This window comes from Equus caballus, chromosome 4 (genome assembly GCF_041296265.1).
Source record: "Equus caballus isolate H_3958 breed thoroughbred chromosome 4, TB-T2T, whole genome shotgun sequence".
NCBI classification, from domain to species: Eukaryota; Metazoa; Chordata; class Mammalia; order Perissodactyla; family Equidae; genus Equus; species Equus caballus.
The window spans coordinates 93,412,260-93,437,559 of NC_091687.1; the positions used below are offsets into that span (position 1 = coordinate 93,412,260).

At 45.5% G+C, this 25,300-nt stretch overlaps 1 protein-coding gene across 3 annotated transcripts in view; it reads left to right on the top strand.

Annotated features, from left to right (window-relative positions):
- STRA8 (stimulated by retinoic acid 8) overlaps positions 1-15,788 on the top strand; it is a 42,307-nt gene extending 26,519 nt beyond the window's left edge. For all 3 annotated transcript variants that reach the window (XM_070265861.1, XM_070265862.1, XM_023638801.2), the window contains 5 exons: positions 6,158-6,382; positions 7,234-7,519; positions 10,402-10,475; positions 12,188-12,299; positions 15,547-15,788. In XM_070265861.1, the coding sequence (XP_070121962.1) occupies positions 6,158-6,382; positions 7,234-7,519; positions 10,402-10,475; positions 12,188-12,299; positions 15,547-15,621 (772 nt within the window). In that variant the 3' untranslated portion in view covers positions 15,622-15,788. The remainder of the gene's footprint in view (positions 1-6,157; positions 6,383-7,233; positions 7,520-10,401; positions 10,476-12,187; positions 12,300-15,546) is intronic.
- The last annotated feature ends 9,512 nt before the right edge of the window (positions 15,789-25,300 follow it).

A 25,300-nucleotide genomic window follows, 5' to 3' on the forward strand; every position in this document is an offset into this window, starting at 1 on the left:
GGTCTTTCTCAGGATTGCTTTAGCAATTCGGGGTCTTTTTTTGCCCCGTATGAATTTTAGGATTCTTTGTTCAATTTCTGTAAAGAATGACATTGGAATTCTGATTGGGATAGTGTTGAATCTGTAGATTGCTTTAGGTAGTATGGACATTTTAACTGTGTTTATTCTTCCAATCCATGTGCATGGAATGTCTTTCCATCTCTTTATGTCGTCATCGATTTCTTTCAAGAAGGTCTTGTAGTTTTCGTTGTATAGATCTTTCACTTCCTTGGTTAAATTTATCCCAAAGTATTTTATTCTTTTTGTTGCGATCATGAATGGGATTGAGTTCTTGAGATCTTTTTCTGTTAGTTCATTGTTGCATATAGAAATGCTACTGATTTATGTAAATTGATTTTATACCCTGCAACTTTGCTGTAGTTGTTGATTGTTTCTAATAGTTTTTGTATGGATTCTTTGGGGTTTTCTATATATAAGATCATGTCGTCTGCAAACAGCAAGAGTTTTACTTCTTCGTTGCCTATTTGGATTCCTTTTATTTCTTTTTCCTGGCGAATTGCTCTGGCCAAAACCTCCAGTACTATGTTGAATAAGAGTGGTGAAAGTGGGCACCTTTGTCTTGTTCCTATTCTGAGAGGGACGGGTTTCAGTTTTTGTCCATTGAGTATGATGTTGGCTGTGGGTTTGTCATATATGGCCTTTATTATGTTGAGATACTTTCCTTCTATACCTATTTTATTGAGGGTTTTTATCATAAATGGATGTTGGATCTTGTCGAATGCTTTCTCTGCATCTATTGAGATGATCATGTGGTTTTTGTTTCTCATTTTCTTAATGTAGTGAATCACGTTGATTGACTTGCGGATGTTGAACCATCTCTGTGTCCCTGGTATAAATCCCACTTGATCATGGTGTATAATCTTTTTGATATATTGCTGTATTCGGTTTGCCAAAATTTTGTTGAGGATTTTTGCATCTATGTTCATCAGTGATATTGGCCTGTAGTTTTCCTTCTTTGTGTTGTCCTTGTCAGGTTTGGGGATCAGGGTGATGTTGGCTTCATAGAATGTATTAAGGAGTGCTCCATCTTCCTCTATTTTCTGGAATAGTTTGAGAAGGATAGGTATTAAATCTTCTTTGAATGTTTGGTAGAATTCTCCAGAGAAGCCGTCTGGTCCTGGACTCTTATTTTTGGGGAGGTTTTTGATTACTGTTTCTATTTCTTTACTTGTGATTGGTCTATTCAGATTCTCTATTTCTTCCTGATTCAGTTTGGGGAGGTTGTATGAGTCTAGGAATTTATCCATTTCTTCTAGGTTATTCAATTTGTTGGCATACAGTTTTTCATAGTATTCTCTTATGATCCTTTGTATTTCTTAGGTATCTGTTGTGATTTCTCCTCTCTCGTTTCTAATTTTATTTATTTGAGACTTCTCTCTTTTTTTTTTAGTGAGTCTGGCTAAGGGTTTGTCGATTTTGTTAATTTTTTTGAAGAACCAACTCTTTGTTTCATTGATCCTTTCTACTGTCATTTTTGTTTCAATATCATTTATTTCTGCTCTAATTTTTATTATTTCCCTCCTTCTACTGACTTTGGGCTTTGTTTGTTCTTCTTTTTCTAATTCCGTTAGGTGTCGTTTGAGGCTGTTTATGTAAGATTTTTCTTGCTTATTGAGGTGAGCCTGTATTGCAATGAATTTCCCTCTTAGGACTGCCTTTGCTGCGTCCCAAATCATTTGGTACGGTGTGTTTTCATTTTCATTTGCCTCCAGATAATGTTTGATTTCTTCTTTAATTTCTTCAATAATCCATTGTTTGTTCAGTAGCATGTTGTTTAGTCTCCACAGTTTTGGCCCTTCCCCAGCTTTATTCTTGTAGTTGATTTCTAGTTTCATAGCATTATGATCAGAAAAGATGCTTGGTATTATTTCAACCCTCTTGAACTTATTGATGCTTGCTTTGTTTCCCAAGATATGGTCTATCCTTGAGAATGTTCCATGCATGCTTGAGAAGAATGTGTAACCTGCTGTTTTTGGATGAAGTGGCCTATATATATCTATTAGGTCCATCTGATCTAATTTTTCATTTAATTCTATAATTTCCTTGTTGATTTTCTGTCTGGATGATCTGTCCATTGGTGTTAATGGGGTGTTGAGGTCCCCTACTATTATTGTATTGCTGTTGATGTCTCCCCTTAGTTTTGGTAATAGTTTCTTTACGAATTTTGGTGCTCCTGTGTTAGGTACATATATATTTATAAGTGTTATGTCATCTTGGTGGAGCATCCCTTTTATCATTATATACTGCCCCTCTTTGTCTTTCTTTATCTGTTTTGCCTTGAAGTCTACTTTGTCTGATAGAAGTATGGCAACACCTGCTTTCTTTTGTTCATTATTAGCTTGGAGTATTTTCTTCCATCCCTTCACTTTAAGTCTGTGTTTGTCTTTGGGGCTGAGGTGTGTTTCCTGGAGGCAGAATATTGTTGGATCTTGTTCTTTGATCCATCCTGCCACTCTGTGTCTTTTGATTGGAGAGTTCAATCCATTCACGTTTAGAGTGATTATTGAAACGTGGGGGCCTACTGTTGCCATTTTATCACTTGTTTTCTGGTTCTTTTGCATTTTGTCCTGATGGAAAGCTGTTACTTTGTGTTATTGTCCTTCTGCTTATCTCCTTTGTTCTGGATTTTGTAACCCCTTTCCTTTTTTTGATTTTTCAGGAATGAGGTTCTTCCTGAGCATTTCTTGAAGAGGAGGTTTTGTGATGATGAACTCCCTTAACTTTTGTTTATCTGGGAAAGTTTTTATTTCTCCATCGGATTTGAAGGATATTTTCACTGGGTAGAGTATTCTTGGCTGCAGGTTTTTGTCCTTCAGAGTTTTGAATATTTCATTCCAATCTCTTCTAGCCTGTAATGTCTCTCCTGAGAAATCTGCTGGATGCCTTATGGGGTTTCCTTTGTAAGTTATTTTCTTCTGCCTGGCTGCCCTTAGTATTTTCTCTTTGTCATTGACTTTTGCTAGTTTCACTACTATATGCCTTGGGATTGGTCTTCTTGCGTTAATAAAGTTTGGAGATCTATTGGCTTCTGTCACATGAAGTTCCATCTCTCTTCCCAAGTTTGGAAAGTTCTCAGCTATTATTTCTTTGAACAGGCCTTCTGCCCCCTTCTCCTTCTCTTCTCCTTCTGGTATACCTATAATCCTTATGTTGCATCTCCTAATTGAGTCGGATAATTCTCAGAGAGTTTCTTCATTTCTTTTTAGTCTTAGTTCTCTCTCCTCCTCTGTCTGCAGCATTTCTATATTCCTATCCTCCAAATTGCTAATTCTGTCCTCCATATTATCAACCCTACTGTTCAGAGAGTCCAGATTTTTCTTAATCTCCATTGTGTTCTTCATCTCCAGTATTTCTAATTGGTTCTTCTTTATAGTGTCAAGCTCTTTTGTGACATATCTCCTGAACTCATTGAGTTGTCTATCTGAATTCTCTTTTAACTCATTGAGTTTTCTAATAATGCCAGTTTTGAAATCATCGTCATTTAGGTTACAGATTTCATTGTCTTTGGGATTGTGTTCTGGGTGCTTATCATTTTCCTTCTGTTCTGGAGATTTAATATATTTTTTCATACTGCTTGATGGTGTGGATTTGTGCCTCCAGATAGGGATAGAGTTTAGTCGCTGCTTCCACTTGTTGCGACTGGTGTCGGGGGGGGGGGGCAGCTGTTTAGACTGCACCAACCAGGAACCCTGTCAGCTGTTGCTGACTGGACCTGGACCCCTCCTCGTAGTCACAGTGGTCCTGTGGAGTCCCTCGTCGGTTGTGGGGGCAATCGCAAGGGGGCCTCAGGCTGCTGGTGCCTACTGTTGCAGCCCACTTAGACGCACTCCCTCCTTGTGGTCTGCAGTGGTGTTATGGGCTTTCCCAGCAGCCAGGAGCAGGATCACCTATAATCGCCGCTTTGTCCCTAACAGAGCCCACAAGATCACACTTGTCCACTATAGGTCCCAGCAGAGCTATGGGTATCTTCTGCAGTCTGTCGTTAGCTCACCTAGCTGTGCTACTTTTGCCCCAGGGCCTTCCCGCCTTGCGATTGCCAGTCGGGACCTCTCCACTAGTGCTGTGCAGAGGCTTTTGCTGAGGCTGCTGTAGGAACCTGGAGTTCCCCCCTGGGCTATGTAGCCATTTCACTGGAGCTCCACTCTGCCCCACTCCACTCTCATGGGATCTCTGGGAGCCCCTTGCCTCGTCTGGGACACGGCCAGAGTCCGTGGGCCTGGTGGTGGCTTGTAAGCTGCTGCCTTGTGGGGAATTCTGCCCTAGGGAGCTTCCTGGTGTTCTGAATGTTGGGTGGGGCCTCCCTGCCAATGGAGAGCAGAGACGCCTGCTATGCTGGGGGTGTGCGGGACCCTGGAGCATCCCCCTGGGCCACAGAGCTGGGTGTTGGAGCTCCACCCAGTCCCCAAGCACGTCCACAGGAAGTCTGGGCATCCCCTGTACCGACCCGTGCACCGGAGACCGTGGGCCCAGTAGCAGCTGGCGGTCTGGTGCAGTGCCAGGGAATCCGCCCGCCGGGAGCTTCCCTTTGTTCTGGATTCTGGGCGGGGCCTCCTAGCTAATGGTGAGCAGAGGCTTTCCCTGCCGGGGGGCGTGCAGGACCCTGGAGCCTCCCCCCGAGCTGCAGAGCCGGGCGCTGGAGCTCCAACCGTGTCCCCAAGCACGTCCACGGGAAGTCCGGGTGCCCCCTGCACCGACCCGTGTGCCGGAGACCGTGGGCCCAGCAGCAGCTTGCGGTCTGGTGCCTGGTGCCGGGGAATCCACCCACCAGGAGCTTGCCTTTGTTTTGGATTCTGGGCAGGGCCTCCCTGCTAATGGCAAGCGGAGGCCTTCCCTGCCGGTGGGTGTGGGACCCTGGGGATTCCCCCTGGGCTTAGGTGTAATCGCGGGGGGCTTGAGTAGGGCTGTTGTCACCTGTTTCCACCGTCGCTCTGCTGGTGAGTGCACACTCCCGCCCTTGGTGTGTGGCGATGCTATGGGGGAGTCCGCTGGAAGAGAGCCTCCTGCAGCAATTAGGCTGTCCGGGGGTCGGGGATCAGAGAGTTTTCACCTATTTTTACCTCCTCCCGGGGGGAAGTCCATCCGCCTTCCGATGTATAGTAGTACGAGACTCTTAGGCGTCTTGAGATGCTATCTGGATATCCTTAGGTTGGCTCCCGCCTGGCCAGCTGAGAAGCTCCACTGCTCCCAAAGGTGGCTTTTTTCCTCTCTGGCCAGAGTTACTGTCTCTTCTGCTTTCGTCAGGACTGTCCCTTGTTGTGGGGGTTCTTTTTATCCAGTTTTCAGTTTTCAATCTAGGGTGATTCTTCCTAAAATTGTTGTAATCTGGTTGTGTTTGTGGGAGGAGGCGAGTTCAACGTCTGCTCACAGTGCCATCTTTCTGAAGATATATCTGTAAATGGTACTTTTTAAAATTCAACTTCCCATTGTTCATTGCTAATATTTAGAAATACTATTGGTTGCTGTATATTGACCTTGTATTCTGCAACCTTGCTGAGCTCCCTTCTTAATTCAAGTTGTGTGGTTGTAGATTCTTTGGGATTTTCTCACAGATAATCACATTGTCTACAAATAAAGACAGTTTCACTTCTTCCTTTCCAATCTGTATCCCTTTATTTCCTTTGTTCTTCTTATTGAACTGGCTAGAAGCTCCAGCACAATTTTGAGTAGAGTGGTAAGAATGGACATCCCTGTCTTGTTTCTGATCTTACAGAGAAATGTTCAGTCTTTTACTGTTATGTACTATGTGTGCTGTAGGTTTTAGTAGATGGCCTTTATCAGGTTGAGGAAGTTCTCCTCTATTCCTAGTTTGCTGAGAGTTTTATCATGAATGGATGTTGAATTTTGCCAAGTGCTTTTTCTGCATCTATTGAGATGATCGTGTGGTTTTTCTTCTTGGGTCTGTTGACATGGTGAGTTACGCTGATTGATGTTCAAAGTTTGAAGCAGCCATCTTGCATTCCTAGCACAAACCCCATTTGGTCATGATGCATTAACCTTTATGTATGTATGTATTGTTGCTAAAATTGTGTTAAGAATTTCAGTGTTGATTTCATGAGGGACGTTAGTCTATTGTTGTCTTGTTTCTCCTTCACCCCAGCCTGATCTCAAATAAGTTTCATCAGAAAGGTTTCACCACCTGGTACCCAGTTGAGACAGTTGGGAAGGATGCTGAGGAGGAAGAAAAGGAGGAGGAAGAGGAGGAAGACCAAGAAGAAGAGGAAGAGGAGGAAGATGAGGAGGAAGACGAGGAGGAAGAGGAGAAAAATGTGGAGCTCTTACACTCCCCAGTCACCTTGTTGCCTGACCTCATGGAATTTGAACGGTGTGAACAGCTGGGAGAGGCGGGTTTGGGCATGCCTGGAGCTCCTGTGGGGAAGGGGACAGAGGCTCCAGCTGGGGCATGCTGCAGCCTCAGTGTACTCTCAGAGCAGGGCCTGAGTCATGGAAGCTCCAGAATTTCCATATGGGAGGAGCTTGGGGATGGGGTTAGCAGAGGGTCTAGAGAAATAGTCTTGAAGCTACATTGGCACAGCACATACACTGTGTTTACTTAGACTGTGTGTTTATTTGGGGCACCTTTTGGGGAGCTGTGATATGGATTATGAGGGCTAAATAACCTCCCCCCCCCAAACACACACACAGTAATGCTTTCAGCAGCATTACTGATCTTACAGTAAGAATGGCAAGCAAATGGCTGGCCCAGACTCCACTGCCACTGCCCCTCCACACACTTGAGACCCTGGACAGCGATGTTGGCTTCCAGAGGCGTTCTCCCAGTAGAAAGAGGCTCACTGCACAGCTGAGCCTGACTTTCAGGCCTCACATTAAAGTGGGCATTGCATCATATCATGTCCACGCATTCATGGGCTCAGAATTTTAAGCAGTTTTCCCGTGGGGAAGAGCTGAGCCAGTCACGCCTCTCTCCTCTCTTCTATTGGGCAGAGACTTCATGGAGGCTCTGGGAGGATTTGGGGAAGGACCCGGGAGCACAAATCTATGTGATTCATGGCCCTCAAGATGGCTTCTGCTCTCCAGGGGTCAGGGGCACGCAGAGACTAGTGAGGCTAAGCCCCTGGTACATTGCACCCCATAAGCAGAACCTTAAGGAGATGACTTGGGAGGGACCTTCGGCCACTAGCTTCAGGTCTGGGGGATGGTGCATTTCTGTTGCAGGTATCTCAACTTTTACAAGCAGATGATGGACCTTCTGATCGAGAGTGGGATTGTCTCCTCGCAGGAGGTGACACTCCCCATCGTCTCTGCGGCCATCTCCCACCTGTGGCAGAATCTCTCTGAGGAGAGGAAGGCCAGTCTCCTGCAGGCCTGGGCACAGAAACACAGTGGCCTCCCGGGCCTCACAGGGGCCTGTCAGGAGCCAGCCTGTGCCGAGGGCAGCGTGAAGGACAGTGGAGTCGACAGCCAAGGGGCCAGCTGCTCCCTCGTCTCCACCCCAGAGGAGGTGAGCAGACCCTGTCAGCTGGGGTGGAAGGGTGCGCAGGAATGACTCCGTCACCTCTGGCCTGGACACACCAGGGATCTGCTTCCGGTCCTATAGCAAGCCTGGGGTGCTGTTTGGAGTCTGGCTCACACGGTGGCTTTTTGATTTTCCCAACATAATCTCCGTGGCCACAGAACAGCATTTCTTCTTTTCCTGTTAGTTTCCTGGCCTTTCCATGGGGATTTTAGAGGAGAAGGCTTAGACGGTTGTATCAGTTGGGATTCTTTTGGTTGCAAGTTACTTGCTCATTAAGCCAAGAGGAAATGTACTACTCATGCCCAGGGTGACGTCAGTGATGTCACCATGGACTCTGTTCTTCCCTTCTCCCTGCTCTGCCTCATCTTAAGGCCAGTTTCTCCCCTTTTCTCCCCTCACCATTGTCCCCACCCACTGTGACTGTGATATGGCAGCGGGTAACAATCAAGCTGTCATTCTGCCTCCTCTGCATCAGGTAAGAGAAAGATTCCCTGTGGCTCTCTTATGGGTCAAAGAATAACTTTTCCAGAAATTTCCACCATGCTTCTCCTGCCCTCTCATTGGCCAGAATTGGCTAGATTGGCAGATTCTTGAGCCAATGACTGGCATAACCAAGATAGGATTACGTTTGGACCAATCAGGCCCAATCCCTGAGAGGAGTTTAATTTCCACCCAAAAGAACATGGCTGCCGCTCGGTGAAGAGAGGGGAACACACGGGGAGGTGGCTGCTGCGTCCCCTCCACTGTGAACGCGCTCTCAGAGTTCATGCTGTAAGAACGGCCACGGTCGGCAAGCGGAGCATCAGCTGGGATTAGCATTCCCTCAGTGCTGAGATCCGCACATGCGTGCGTGTGCAAGCATGAACCTGTCCTTAAAGAAGAGCAGAGCTGAAGAGAAACGCCCCGAATCCAATGTCCCCAAGTCATGGAAGTGGCGTCTCTGGGCTTTTGCAGGAAGGGCTATGGGCTCATGCTCTGCTGGTGTTGAGGGGAGCTGGCAGCAGAGTCCCTCAGCTGTGCCCAAAGCAGGCTCTGCCCTCATGCCGTCCCCAGCCTTAGGCTGACTGGGGGCTGGTGAAAAGGTGAGGGCACAGAGAACACTGTGCCCAGGGCGGGGACAGAGCCGTGGTGGCCCTGCTTTGGCCTCTACACGAGCTGCAGGGAAATCTCGGTAGATCCTGGTCCACCTGGGGAGGTCGTGCTGTGGAGCAGCTATTCGGGCAGCCCCTGGACTTGGATCAGGCCTGCCCAGGAGGCACCTGGACGGTGCCCTTCAGTGCTGGGAGGTATGCGGCCCCATCAGTGGGCTGGGCGCTCCAGAAGGGCCCAGCAGCCTGGCGGTGCCACTCCAGGCTGACTTGGAAGGGCGGTTTGCACAGGTGAGGACAGTGTGTCGCCTGCACCTTTGGTGGGCTGATTGGTTGAGGGCAGGAAGGTCCTGGTCCCTGCCTCAGGCCTGCCGGGGAGGAACATGGAACCGATGGGCTTCTGGCCTGATGGACACAAGAGCTCAGGCCTTTCAATGACCCCTTTCCAGATCCTTTTTGAGGTGACCAAATGGATATCAAAAAGAAGGACACCTGAAAATATCCAGAAGTCAGGAGGGGGCCAATTCACACGGCCAGAGTCCCAAGGGGTTCAGTTCAGGGGAAGCAAATTGTGAGAAGACACGCAGGGCAGATGTGAGGCCTCCAGGAAAAAAGCAGAATGTTCCAGGTCAGGGGAGAGGAGAGATCCTGAGGAAGCTGCCAGAATGTGCCAGAACCTACCAGCTCAGGGCCAGAGAACTCCCTCTCTTCAGAGTGGCTGCCTCTGTAAATGCGCTGCCAGACAAAATAAAGCATGCCCAGTTAAAATTTTAATATAAGAATGTCCCATGCAAAATTACTTGTTCTTTATGTAAAAGTCAAATTTAACTAAGCATCTATTTTTTATTTCCTAAATCTTTCAATCCCAAATGTATATCACATCCTGTGGAATATTTCTTATTCTTCTAAAAATTAAAGACAAGCAGCACTGAAAATTATCTAAATAGCAAGATTCCAAAATTGGGAATATGTGATAAAATACCCCTAGAGAAATGACTGGAGGAAATAGATCAATATGTCAACACTGGGCATCTCTGGGTGGAATTGTTTCTCAGTGATGTTATTTTCTCTATCTGTTTTTATTTCCCAACATTTCCACGATAAGCATGCATTTCTTTTCTCAAGCAGGTGGTGTCCATAGTAGCTGGCACATTTGAGCTGTTACTGTGAGCGGTGGCTTCACATACAGCGTGTTGTTCCTGCAGCATCACCGTGGGGTGGCACTGCTGTGATTCTCCTTCATAGAGGAGGACTCAAGAAACTAAGTCACTTGTCCGAGGTCACACAGCTTAGTGAGCGGCGGGGCTGAGAGTCGGCTCACCTGCAGCCTGACTCCAGAACGCCCCCATCTTCTAAATTCTGCTGCTTTGGCACGAAACTGCTAGATGGTGGATCCTGAGCTCAGATGGTCTCTGTACCTCGGGCGGTGTGGATGAGCCCTTTGCTGGTGTGAACTGAGGCTCAGCTCTGGCTGTTGCATCTTGCACCTGAGCTCCCACCTTCTTTAGAAAGAAGACGCTGCAGTCCACAGGGCTTCCTTGTCCCTCTCGGCCACCTCCGGGGTTTGCAGTTTGTTCTGGGCGGGCAAGAGCTTAATGCGTACACCCTGGGAAGGTCAACACCAGAGACCCTGGGTGTGGGCCCCAGCTTTAACATGCCCATCTTTCGGGGATGAGGGCTGAAGAGAGAGCCTTTGTACTCGTCTCTGCCCCAGCAGCCCAGAGCAAGCGCCAAACCTAGAGCTATTTCTGACACACGAAGTTCCGTGCTTTCTTTCAGATCCTTTTTGAAGATGCTTTTGATGTGGCAAGTTTCCTGGACAAAAGTGAGGCTCCAAGTACCTCTAGCTCCAGGTGAGGAAGGAGGTGTGAGACAGTGTGTGTGTGTGTGATGGTGTGCGGATGAATGTGTGAGTGTGTGTGCGTGTGTACCCCTGCTGGATGTTTAGGAGCCTCTCCCCGGCAGCCCCCCAGACGGGCGCATAATTGAGTGGCATTTCTTGGAGACCCACTTTTCTCTGGGATGCGAAGGGCGCTGCAGGCCCTAGGATTGTGCCATTGCCCTGGGGATGAGATTGTCTGGGGCTCCATCAGAGCAGAAAATTCTTCCATCCTGGTCCTGGGCTGAGACACAACAGGCTATCAGCTCTGAATTGTTCACATTGCGCTGTTTTCCCAGGGTGAGGTGGCTGAGGGCCGTTATGGCGTCGGTCTAGTCTGAGAGGTGGGCAGGGGGCTCTGGGGTGTGGAGAACCTGGGCCAACATGAAAACAGGCCTGTGCCCTGAGCTTAGGGGGGTCTCTGAGCTGCATAGGGAGAGAAGCAGCTTTCCTGGTGCTGATGGCATGGGTGTGGGAGGAGGGGGGAGGGGATGGCTGACCCCGTGAAGTGAGAAGATACCAAACAGGTTCTGGGGGGCCTTTAAAACAAGCAGCTTGACTCAATCTGAACATCGGGGCGTTTTCTCAGGCAGAGCTAGTGTGGGATGAATTTCCCTCACTGCTTTGAAAAGCTGTGGTCTTACAGCCTGAAGGACCAGGCCCTTCAGAGACCTGTGCTGGTGTCACCGCTAAGATGTCCTCATGACCCCAGCGAATGTCTCCATTCTCCCCTGAGGCTGGGCACCTCAGCTGTCCCTGGGAACCTGGCCCCCTGCAGGCATATCAGACATCGGTTTTTGTTCCTCTGCTCCACCTGCTCCACCTCGGCCTGGACAGACTTGTCCAAAATCTCCAAATGACTTTATGCGGTGCCTCAAGCTCTTCTCAGCTGTGCGTGGAGCTTGGTTTGGCTGAAACTGGCTGGAGGCAGACGTTCCTGGTTCTCAGCTGGGCTCAGGTGCTGGGACAACTTTGTGGAGAAGCTGCCAAAGTGTACTTGCCAAGCCATATCTGGAACCCCTTACTCTGCTGGTGGATCAATAAACAACCTATTAAAATCTTTGGCTACTCTCACTAGAAAAGGTAGGGGCTGCTGCCAGAGGGCTCCTCAGCTGACTGTGGGACCTCCCTCCAGGGGGAAGTGAGGTCAAAACGCTGGTTGTCCCGGCACGACTCCCAGCTCCTCTGCTCTGTGGCCCTGGTTGTCGGCGTCTCCCCTCATCCCAGGAAGGCAGAGGGAAAGGACTCTGCAAAGCAGGCCTCTCTCTGTGTCAGAGCTGGTGCTCCTGTTAGACCTGCTGAGTGGACGCACCTCCAGGGACCGGACTCAGACGTGCAGTGTGCCCCCTGAGCTGCCTCAGCAGCCACAGGAGACAGCGCTGTACCAGGTTGACTCTGAGGCAGAGAGGAAATCCTGCTCCCTTGTTCCAGAGGCCACAGCTCAGAACACTGAATTAGGACACAAGAGCCTATCTCCCTAAAGTCTCGCTTTCCCAGCAGGTTATAGACGTGACGTTGAGACTGAGGCAATGAAGACCTTCCAAGAAGGCTCCCGGCTGTCCAATGACTCAACTGGGTGTTGAAAAGGGCTTGGTTCACACTGTAATCCAAACATGTTAGGGGCACAAGCAGAGGAGAGATGAGGATTCTAAATATTTGCTGTTTCTTCTTCCTTTCTGTTGTCAGTTCAATGTTTGCCAGCTGCAACCCAGAAAATCCAGAGGAGAAGTTTCAGCTCTATATGCAGATCATCGATTTTTTTAAAGGCCTTTGCTGTGTTAACACTCAGTTCAAACAGGTAGGATAGAGCAGAGTGCAATGAGACCTCCGCTCACCTCCCTTAGGGTGGTCCCTAGCTGGACCTCACCCAGATCACATCACAAGGAGCCACTGGCGTTGGGGGACGTTCTTTCCTTCTCTCTGGTCTGCTCCGTGGATGGCCGACTTCAGCCTGATGCATCCTGTGGCGTGGAAGATGACTGGGGAAACTGAGGGAAGAGACACAGGGATGCTCTTCAGGGCACCCTGAGACTGGGAGCCCCTTAAAGTAGAGACCCGACCCCAGGGGCCTGGCTCTTGGCAGGCGTTCCTAAATGTTGTGTGATTCCTTGACGCCTTTCCAAGAGGCCAAATTATTTCTTCCTCTTCTGAGACCCTGGGGTAATATTTGCTGTCAGCTTTTGAAGGATGTTCATTTCTGCTTCCAAAAAGCCGACTGTGCAGCTTGTGGTGATGTAAGTCCTGGGGGTCTTGGTTAGAAAGTTCGTTCCTGGATGCTTTCATGGGGGTTGGGGTTATACCTGAGCCGGCAAGGGGACAGCCCCTTTCAGACTTGTAGCCATGGATTTTCTCACTAATTTAGCAAAACTACAAGTATTTATTTAAAAAGGTAAGTGGTAAAAATGAAAAGGTCTAAGAACCATTAGGACAGCTTTTCAATAGGCCGAGGAAGATGTGGCCCTCTTCCCGCTAATCCCTCATGGTCCTTGGCAGAGACCACCAGGGCGAATCTCCTTTGGAGCCAACGGCCCCTCCCTGTGCTGTGTCCTCCTCCTTCCAATCCTTGGCCACCCCTCCCTCACCACTGCGTCCCTCTTTCTGTGGGACACAGTCAAGTCAGTCCACTTTCCCAAGGCCTTGAGAACGGATTGGCAGGACCCTCTTAGCTGTCCCTGCTTCCTGTCTCCACACAGGGCAGAGGAGGAAGAACAAGCCGGGATTGGCGTATCCGTATAGAGCAGAGGTGCTCCAGCTTGCACCACTTGGGAGCTTATGGAAATGCAGAGTCCTGATGCCCCAGAAGCCAGATTCTCTTTCAGGGCTGCGAGATGGGGCCTCAGGAATCTACATTTTGAATAAGCTGTCCGAGAGGTTCTGCTGCAGGAGGCCTCGGACTTTGATAGCCACTGCTGGAAAGAGCGAGATTTCCTTCTCCTCCCCATTCGCCTGGCTCTGTCAGCTCCATGGGAGGTGGTGGATGAAACCAGTGAGCACCCGTATTGCTCTCCTGGGGCTCTAATAAATAACCACAAACTTGGTGGCTTAAAATAACAAAAATTGATTCTCTTATAGTTTTGGAGGCCAGAGGGCCAAATTAAGGTATTGGCAGGGCCGTGCCATCTCTGAAAGCTCTAGGGGAAAATGCTTCCTGCCTTTTCCTAGCTTTGGGTGGCTCCCAGCAATCCCTGCATTCGCTGACTTGTAGATGTGTCACTTCAGTCACTGCACTGTCTTCTCTGTGTGTCTCTGTCCCTTTCATCTTCTTATAAGGACACTAGTCATTTGGATTGAAGGACCCCCTAAATCCAGGATGATTTCATCTTGACAGCTTAACTACTTACATCTGCAAAGACTCTATTTCCAAATGAGGTTCCAGGTGGACATGAATTTGGGGGAACACTATCCAACACACTTCAACACCCAATGCCAGCGAACACTTCTCACAGCCCATTGATTTCACAAATCTGCAGCTTAAACATGCCTCAGACACCATTGTCAGGGGCTTAAGGAGGTGGAGCACTTTGAACGACATCTGAGCCCTTTGAGTGACAGAGACTTGAGTGCATGGTTCCCTGGAAGGATGCTTGGCCTCCTGGCACCACCCCCCCGCCCCCCCATGCTCTGACTCCCTCCTTTCTCAACCTTTGCTGTTGCCTTCACCCTGGACAAGGGGCCTGGGTGATTGTCCCAGAAACCACCTGATCCCCCCTCTTTGAGATTCTGGCTCCCCCTGCACCCCACCTCCACCGGTAGAGCATAGTAAGTGAGGACCGTTCTCCAGATCTGGAAAGGCTTCGTTTGCAGGCTCATCCCCTAATCTGGCCATCACCCTTGGGACCAGGTCCTGCATTCAAGAGGTGGTTGACTGGGATTAGGGATGCTTCCCAAGGCACAAGAGGATCAACCCTTGACCAGGAGGGCTAACAAATTACAGGGGTCATTTTCTACTTGGCTGGGGAGAGACAGGAAAAGCAAAAACCCTGGAATATTCTTTTAGGGAAAGAGGAGATAGGGAGTCAGAGAGCTTGGCTGGGTCATCAGAAAGGGAATGAGAAACACTTGCTAAAAAAACATAATGCTGCTTCTTAAAAAATGTTATCTCCTAACAGTTAACCCACATACATGGTTTACAATTTGAAAGTTACCAAACAATATGCAAAGAACCTCCAACAGTATCCCTTGGTTACTCCCCCATTCCCTTCCCCAAAGGCAACTACCATTACCAGTTTCTTGTACTGGCCATTGAGAGAGAGGCTACAGACATTCATATGTTCTTTCAAACACAAATGGTAGCCTGCTCTGCACACGGCTTTGCACCTTGCCCTTTTTTTTGTTTTGTTTTGTTTTTTGTGTTTTTTTTGGAGGAAGATTAGCCCTCAGCTAACTACTGCCAGTCCTCCTCTTTTTGCTGAGGAAGCCTGGCTCTGAGCTAAGATCCGTGCCCATCTTCCTCTAGTTTATACGTGGGATGCCTACCACAGCATGGCTGCCAAGCAATGCCATGTCCGCACCCGGGATCCGAACCAGCGAACCCCGGGCCGCCGAGAAGCGGAACGTGCGAACTTAACCGCTGCGCCACCGGGCCGGCCCCTGCACCTTGCCCTTTTTAATAGTATATCCCACAAAGAGAGAGCAATCTCATTCCTTTTTTAGAAACAGCTGCACGGTGCTCCATCAGTAGGTGCACCATGGTGTAATTCACCGTCACCTATTAATGGACATTTGGATAAAGCTTTAAGATTTCCCCTGTCTCTCTTATGGGATCCTGGAAATCCCCAGGGTAGGAAAGAAGCCAGCTCTGCTATATCCAGGAAAAGCCTTTCTGGAGCTTCTAGAGTATGGAGTTGAGTCAAAAGGAAATGGGACCTTCCTCCCTGCTTGTGGCCCTTACCTGGCTGGAAGCTAGAGAAGAAGATATAGCTGAAGAAACATGGAGTAGGGACTAAGGGAGCAGGGCGCACCTGAGACAGTGGGGCCTTCTCCTCTGCCTGGGGCCTGGAGTCCTTGAATAAAAATTTAATCCTCTTCCACCGTGTGTTTTGCAGGAACCAGATCTTCCCATGGACGATGAGATGATAATGTTGAGGTGCATGGAGACCTTTGACGACGAAGATTTGTAATGCAGGAGGACTGGGAGGGGGAGGAATGAACGAGGGTGGGCAGTTTCCAAGTTTGAATGACAGCAGCCAAGGTTGCACCTGCCTCAGCCTCCAGGAAGTTTGGAGTGGGCTATATCAAAGCATTTTGATGGTTCTAGTTTCTGCTTATTATAAAGTAATTAAAAGTAGCTTGGGCCCGTGTCAGTCTTTCCCAGTTGTTTGATATAAGAGTCTGGCCTGCTGCAGGGCACACTGCTGCTCTCACTGAGCTCCTATTCAGGGGTGCTGAGTACAGCTGAGGCCCAGGCCACTGGCCTTTCAGAAAGAGGACAGGTTGGATCTGTCCCTGGAGGTGCCATAACATTGGCTACTTGTAGCACACCCTGGGTTAAGGACATTGTTCTGATGGGCTCTGGAGAGTTCTGGAGTCCACCCACTCATCCTGTATGTTCTGGGAGCCCAGGAATGGTCCTGACCTCAACCCTGTGCTACAGGACATCACAGTAGAACCAGCTCCATCTGCTTCTTCTGGTAATAAAGACCGTTGTTGGAGTCCAAGCCAGATCCCACAGTGTTCTGAGCACTTTCTGGGGAGGTTCCTGGGCAAAGAGCGTATCATGTCCGTGGGAGAGCACACTGGATGTGATAGTTAATTCTGTGTGCCAGCATGGCTAGGCCACGGTACCCAGATATTTGGTGAAACGTTATTCTAGATGTTTCTAGGAAGATATTTTTGGGTGAGATTAACATTTAAATCAGTAGACTTTGAGTAAAGCAGGTTACCCTCCCTTACGTGAGTGGGCCTCATCCAATAAGTTGCGGGACTGAATATACCAAAACACTGATCTCCCTGGAGGAAGAGGGAAATCTGCCAGTGACTGCCTTCAGACTCAAACCACATCTCTTCCCAAACTGCGAGCCTACCCTGCAGATTTTGGACTTGTTAGCCTCTACGATCACATGAGCCCACTCCTTAAACTAAATCTCTTTCTCTGTATATATATATATATGTATGTGTGTGTGTGTGTAGACATGTATATGTGTGTGTTGTGTGTGCATATGTATGTTTCTCAGGAGAACTCTAATCCCCTGAGCGTGCAGAGAGAGAGAATGGGTTTGCCTAACTCCTCATGGTTTATGCATTGTGACAATGGTGGCTCCGCTCCACTGAAGGCCTCCCAAATGCTTTCACTGTTTCTTCTCCCTGTGAGAAACTGACATGCAGGTTAAGTCTTAGGATCCAAACCCAGTCTGTCAGACACCACAGCCCCAGCTCTCACTGCCTCACTGCTCCATCCTATGAGGCACGAGCCAAGCGACCCCCAAGGACTCCCCCTGAGGCTATGCAGGGCTCCTGGCTTTGCCAGCACTTCATGGTCCAAATCAAGGCACAGACCGGGGCTTTCCAGGCAGCTGGGCAGGCAGGGTCTTTGTGCTTGTGAGTTGTCTGAATTTGTATTGGGAAGAAAGGAAAGAGGAGTGCTCATGGCACCAGTGCTCAGGCCAGCCACCCCCAGCAACTCAGCAAGCCAGGAACAAGCCACCAAGTAGGAAAGAAGAAATGTGTTGTTACAGAGGTGTCTGGACACAGTAGGTCTTTAAGCAATGTGTACTGGCTCTGACTAGCCCATCCCTCATTACATCCACCCCCAACCTGAGCCTATTTAGTCTAAGGCTGTGACTTCATTCCTGGAGCAGTATCTGCCAGTGGGCCCCTGGTCAGAGTGGACCTCAGCAAAATGCTGTGTCCTTTCTCCCCACAGCCAGGTGCTAGGAGTGTTGTCCCCACCTTTACTCCTCAGCCCCAACAGTCCCTCTCCTTCCCTCCCCATCTCCTGCAGTGTGCATTGGATATTGGCATAGCCTGGGATGAATTTGTTGCATAAAACCACCTTCACATGGTCCTCATTCTCCCTTCTTCCCCACCAAGGACTCTTCCTATATCAGTCAGGTATCTTCCTCTATCTTGACTGATGGTATCTCCCTGTATCAGCCAGTACTATATCTGTCAGAGAAACAGAATCAATAGGATAGGTACAGTATAGGGGTAGGTACAGGTGTAGAGATTTACTTTAAGGAATTGGTTCACATAATTGTGGAGACTGCAAATCTGAAATTTGTAGGGCAGATCAGCAGGCTGAAAACTCAATCAGGAGTTGTTGCTGCTGCAGTCTTGAAGCCTGTTAAAATAATTAAACAGGAGACAATTAGGTTGAGGGGGCTTTGATGTCTTGGTACCCTACATAAGCAAAGTGAAACCTAAGCCAGAATCAATGCATTCAAATCCAAGAAAGTGAAATTTAAGACCAACTCATCACAGAGTGAAGTCAGCATCATGGCAGAGTGAGTTGTTCCCTAGTCTCTCCCCTCTAAGTTACAACTAAATGGACATCCATTAACCAGCAGAATATTCCTTACACAACAAAACAAGATGCCTCAGAGATCCATTCAGCTATCCACCTGAAGGTGGGTGGACTGGATCCCCAGGGAGCAGTGGAACTAGGTGAGTGGATCCTTCCTCCTCCCTGGCAGCAGTGATTCAGGTCACACATCCTCACACAGTGGCTGGCATGACTTTGAGTGGAGGCTAGGGCAGCCTGGCCCTCATATGAATGCTTTTAGAGTGGTAATCCAGCTGGCGGGAATGCCCACCTACCAAGGTGACCCTGTCCATGCAAACACTCCCCACTGAGTGGTGACTCAGCCCCTGCAAAGTCACCCTGCTTGCCAAGCACAGCAGGTTGGTTGGGCCCACCCACCGAGCACAGAGGCCCTGCCCATGTGTGTGCAAACCTCCAAGCTGCTGCAGCCAGTCTGTGTGAATGCAGAGTGGCTCAACCTGCAGGACTACCAGTGGATGGGGCAGGATCAGAAAACATTGCTCCTGCCCCCTCCAGTGGTGGCAGGTGGCATCTGTGACCTGATAGTACCACAAATGCACTGGCAAAGGATCAATTCATCAAACGCCATGAAGAAACTACAGTAACACTGCAGAACAGAAGGAAAATGATAAGTCTCCAGAAACCAAACCTGAAGTCACAGAAGATTACAGTCTGAGTGACAGAGAATTCAAAATAGTTGTCAGAAAGAAACTCAATGAGTTATAAGAAAACACAGAAAAACAGTTCTATGAGCTCAGGAATAAAATTAATGAAGAGAAGGGATACTTCACCAAAGAGATTGAAGCACTTAAAAAAAACTATACAGAAATTCTGGATATGAAGAACACAATGAGATTTAAAAATATGTACAAACCATAAAAAATACAGCAGACCAATGGAGGACAGGATTCGAGACTTAGAAGATAGAAATATAGACATGTTTCAGGTGGAGGAAGACAGAAAACTAAGATATTTAAATATTTCGAGAAATATCCAACTCAGGAAAAGTAACGTAAGGATTATAGATATCCCAGAGGGAGAGGAAAGGGAGAAAGGAGCAGAGAGCTTGCTCAAAGAAATAATAGCTGAGAACTTCCCAAACCTGGGGAAGGACTTACAAGTGCATGAAGTCAGTAGAACTCTTAATTACATCAATGTAAAAAGACTTTCTCCAAGGCATATAATATTAAAACTGTCAAAAGTCAATGACCAAAAAAAAAATAATAATAATTTAAGGCAGCAAGGAAGAAGAAAATAACCTACAAAGCAACCCCTATCTGACTTTCAGCAGATTTCTCAGCAGAAACCCTACAGGCTAGGAGAGAATGGAATGATATATTCAAAATACTGAAAGACAAAAATTTTCAGCCAAAAATACTCTATCCAGCAAAATCATCCTTCAGGGGGGCTGGCTTGGTGGTTCGGTGGTTAAGTTTGCATGCTCTGCTTCAGCTCTCCAGGGTTTGCAGGTTCAGATCTTGGGTGTGGACCTATACAGCACCCATCAAACCATGCTGTGGTGGCATACCACATACAAGATTGAGGAAGATTGGCACAGATGTTAGCTCAGGAATAATTTTCCTCAAGGAAAAAAATTGAGACAAAATTTTCCTTCATATATGATGGAGAAATGAAAGCTTTCCCAGATAAAACCTGAGGGAGTTCATCCTCACCAGACTTGTCTTACAAGAAACAATGAAGGGACCACTTCCAACTCAAACAAAAAGGCAAAGATTTAGAAAGCTTGCAGCAAGGAGCTAAACAAATAGACAAAATCAGAAAATTGCAGCTCTCTATCAGAATATGTTAGCAAAGAATTATAACATGAAAGATAAAGAGAAAGAAAGCATCAAAAATAACTATAAACACTCAATTTAGTCAGAAACTTATAAAACTAAAAGGAATAATGTGGGACAACAATAACACAAAATGGGAAGAGGAAAGTGATGGAACCTGCTTAGGCTAGTGGAAATAAAAGGCTATCAGAAAATGGACTGTTTCGTCTATGAGATCTTTATACAAACCTCATGGTAAGCACTAAACAAAAAATCAGAGCAGAGCCACAAATCATAAATAAAGAGAAAATGGAGAAAACCATCACAGAAAGCCATTAAACTGCAACTGCAGTCAGAAATTCAAAAGAAAAGAAACAATGGAAATATAGAACAACTGGAAAATGAGAAAAAATGGCAATATTAAGCTCTCATATTGTAATAATCACTCTAAATATAAATGGATTGAATTCTCCAATCAAAAGATGCAGAGTAGCTGGATGGGTTAAAAAACAAGGCCCAACAATATGCTGCCTCCAGAAAACACATCTCAGCTCTAAAGACAAACATAGGCTCAGAGTGAAGGGATGAAAGATAATACTCCAAGCAAATGGCAAACAAAAGAAAGAAGGTCTTGCCATACTTATATCAGATAAAGCAGACTTCAAGATAAAAAAGGCAATGAAAGACAAAGAGGGGCAGTATAGAATGATAAAAGGGACGTTCCACTAAGAGGTCATAACACTTATGAATGTATATGCAAATAACAGAGGATTACCAAAGTATATAAAGCAATTATTAACAGATCTAAAGGGAGAAATTGACAGTAACACAATAATAGTAGGGGACCTCAACACCCCAATTTCATCAATAGATAGTTCATCCAGACAGAAAGTCAACAAGAAAATAGTGGTCTTAAATGAAACACCAGACCAGATGGACTTGATATATATTGAACATTCCATCCAAAAACAGCAGATGACATTCTTCTCAAGTGCACATGGAACATTCTCAAAGATAGGCCATATTTTGGGAAACAAGGCAGGTCTCAATAAATTTAAGAAGATTGAAATCATACCAAGCATCTTTTCTGACCACAATGCTATGAAATGAGAAATCAACCACAAGAAAAAAGCTTCAAAAGTCACCAATATGTGGAGACTAAACAACATGCTACAGAACAACCATTGGATCAATGAAGAAATCAAAGGAGAAATAAAAAAAATACCTAGAGACAAATGAAAATGAAAATACAGCATACTAACTCTCATGGGATACAGCATAAGTTGTCCTAAGAGGGAAATTTATAGCAATACAGGCCTACCCATAAACTGAGGAGTATCTCAAATAGGAGTCTTAAACTTCACTTAACAGAATTAGAAAAAGAAGAACAAACAAAGCCCAAAGTCAGCAGATGGAGGGAAATAATAAAAATTAGAGTAGAAATCAATGAGATAGAGACTAAAAACAATAGAAAGGATCAGCGAAACTAAGAGCTAGTTCTTTGAGAAAATAAACAAAACTGACAAGCCTTTAGCCAGACTAACTTAAAAAAAAAGAGACCAGGCTCCAATAAATAAAATTAGAAGTAAAAAAGGAGAAATTACAATGGATACTACAGAAATACAAAGGATTATAAGAAAATACTGTGAAAAGCTACATGCCAACAAATTAGATAACGTAGAAGAAATGGATAAGTTCTTAGAATTACACAACCTCCCAAAACTGAATCAAGAATAAATAAAGAAAGTGAATAGACCAATCACAACTAAGGAGACTGAAACAATAATCAAAAACAGCTCAAAAAACAAAAGTCCAGGACCAGATGGCTTCTTTGGAGACTTCTACCAAGCATTCGAAGAAGGCTTAATACCTATCCTTTCAACCTATTCTGAAAAATTGAGGAAGATGGGATGCTTCCTAACACATTTTACATAGTCGACATTACCCTAAGACCAAAACCAGACAAGGACAATGCAAAAAAGGAAAATTACAAGCCAATATCACTGATGAACATAGATGCAGAAATCCTCAACAAAACATTAGCAAATCAAATACAGCAATACATTAAAAAGATCATACACTATGATCAAGAGGGATTTATACCAGTGATGCAGGGATGGTTCAAAATCTGCTAATTAATCAATGTGATGCGCCACATTAACAAAATGAGGAATAAAATCACATGATCATCTCAATAGATCCAGCAAAAGCATTTGACAAGATCCAACATCCATTTATGATAAAAACTCGCAATAAAATGGGCAAAGAAGGAAAGTATCTCAACATAATAAAGGCCATATATAACAATCCCACAGCAGACACCATACTTAATGGTGAAAAACTGAAAGCCATCCCTGTGAGAGCAGGAACAAGACAAGGTTGCCCTCTCTTGCAACTCTTATTCAACATAGCACGGGAGGTTTTGGCCAGAGCAATTAGGCAAGAAAAAGAAATAAAAGGAATCCAAATTGGAAAGGAAGAAGGAAAACTCTTGTTGTTTGCAGATGACATGATTCTATATATAGAAATCCACCAGAAAACTATTAGAAATAATCAAAAACTACAGCAAAATTTCAGGATACAAAATCAGCTTACAAAAATCAGTTGCATTTTTATACACTAATAACAAAGTAGTTGAAAGAGAAGTCAGGAATATAATCCAGTACAATGTCATTTACAATTGAAGCAAAAAGAATAAAATATCTAGGAATAAATTTTACCAGGGAGGTGAAAGACCTATACACTGAAAACTATAAGACATTATTGAAAGAAATTGAAGAGGACATAGAGGAATGGAAAGACATTCCATGGTCATGGATTGGAAGAATAAACATAGTTAAAATGTCCATATTACTAGAGTAATCTACAGATTGAATGCAATCCCAATCAGAATACAAATGACAATCTTCACAGAAATAGAACAAAGAATCCTAAAATTTATGTGGAACAACAAAAGACCCCAAATAGTTAAAGCAAACTTGAGAAAAAAAGAGCAAGGCTGGAAGTATCACAACCCCTGACTTCAAAATATATTACAAAGCTATAGCAATCAAAATAGCATAATGCTGGCAGGAAAACAAACAGAGATCAATGAAACAGAATTGAAAGCCCAAAAATAAAACCACACATGTATGGACAACTAATCTTTGGCAAAAGAGCCAAGAACATACAATTAAGAAAGGAAAGTCTCCTCAACAAATGGTTTTGGGAAAGCTGGGAAGCTACATGCAAAAGAGCGAAAGTAGACCATTATTTTACACCATACACAAAAATTAACTCAAAATGCATTAAAGACTTGAATATAAGACCTGAAACCATAAAACTACTAGAAGAAACTATAGGCTGTACACCCTGACATCAGTTGAACAGTATCTTTTTGAATACCATTATCTACTCAGGCAAACGAAACAAAAGAAAAAATAAACAAGTGGGGTTATGTCAGATTAGAAAGCTTCTGCAAGGCAAAGGAAACCATGAACATAATGAAAAGACAACCCACCAACTGGCAGAAAATATTTGCAAATCATATACCCAACAAGGGGTTAATTTCTAAAATATATAAAGAACTCATATAACTCAACAACAAAAACCAACCTGATCAGAAAATGGGCATGGGATATGAAAAGACATTTTTTCTAGAAGATATACTGATGGCCAACAGGCACATGAAAAGATGTTCAGCATCACTAATTATTAGGGAAATGCAAATCACAACTACAATGAGTTATCACCTTACACCTGTCAGAATGGCTTTAATTAGCAAGGCAAAAAATAACAAATGTTGGAGAGGACGTGCAGAAAAGGGAATCCTCAGACATTGCTGGTGGGAATGCAACCAGTGCAGCCATCATGGAAAACAGCATGGAGAATTCTCAAAAAACTAAAAATAGAAATACCATATGATCCAGCTATACTACTATTGGATATTTATCCAAAGAACACGAAGTCAACAATACAAAGAGATTTATGCACACCTATGTTCATTGCAGCATTATTCATAATAGCCAAGATGTGAAAGTAACTCAAGTGCCCATCAACTGATGAAAGGATAAGGAAGATGTGGTATTTATATATATACAATGGAATACTACTCAGCCATAAAAAAGACAAAATCCATTTGCAACAATATGGATGGATCTTGAGGGTATTATGTTAAGCAAAATAGGCCAGACAGAGAACAATGTACGATTTCACCTATATGTGGAAGATAAACAGACTAGTGGTTACCAGAGGGAAAGAGGGTGGGAGGAAGGTGAAAGTGGTAAATGGGCACGTGTGTATGGCGATGGATAAAAACTAGACTATTGGTGGTGAGCACAATGCAATCTATAGAGAGTCATACATAATAATGTACGCTTGAAATTTGTACAATGTTATAAGCCAATATGACCTCAATAAAATAATTTTTTTAAAAAAAGAATAACCCATCCCAAATAGCCAACTAGGCTTTCTCAAATAAGGCAACTGTGTAAGCAATGGCCAATGAAATAATGTCTTTGCTTTGCTTCAGTGGCTTCTCTATAAAATCCAATGGCAGAATTGGACAGGATTTGAAGAACAGAAGGACAGAAGAGGGAATGTGACTGCTCTTGAGTGGTTAGAGAGACATCTGGGCTCCCCTAGAGCTAAGCCCAGGTCCTGGATCCACAGCATATTTATTACAGCACGTTATATAGGCAGACCCTACCACTTAAACTCCACCTTATCACACATCCACAGAATTAGACTCTTAAAAGATAACAGAGATAATGGCAGGTGTACATACTAACAAAAATTATTAAAAGAAAGACAAAATTTGATGATGCAAGAAAAAGAGGAGGGAATTTCTGCAGTGAATCCTCAAGGAGGAACAAAGGGGTGGGCTCTGTAGCACAAGGGGAGGGAGCTAGCTCTAAAGAAGAATTAGTTAATTCACTGTAACAGGACGGAAAGCCAAGGACAGGGGTGCAGAAGCTAGTAGGTGGAGAGATGTGGATGCTTCTGATTGCAACCCCACTGATCTCTCAGTGAAACAGGAAACTGAGAATCAGGATGAGGACAGAGGTGGAAGGGGTCTCTGAAGAGAAGAAAAAGAGAGAACAAATGAACTTGGGAAAGGTGGCATAACTGCCAGGCAGCATTGAGGACCCATGTGAAGTTCATGGTCACGAATCTAAGATAAGAGCAGTCAGCTCAGTTCAGCTTCATGAGTGCAGGCACAGAGTAAGTGAAGGTTGTTTTGATCAGCATTAAGATTTTGCCAAGTGAGTGCGATGAAGAGAGATCAGATCAATGATGTTAAGAATGCAAGAGCCCAGTGGCGCAACAGTTAAATTCACACACTCCGCTTCGATGACCCAGCGTTCACCGGTTCGGATCCCAGGTGTGGATCTATGCACCGCTTGTCCAGCCATGCTGTGGTAGGCATCCCACACATAAACTAGAGGAAGATGGGCACGGATGTTAGCTCAGGGCTAGTCTTCCTCAGCAAAAAGAGGGGGATTGACGGCAGATGTTAGCTCAGGGCTGACCTTCCTCAAAAAATAAATAAAAAATAAGGAAAAA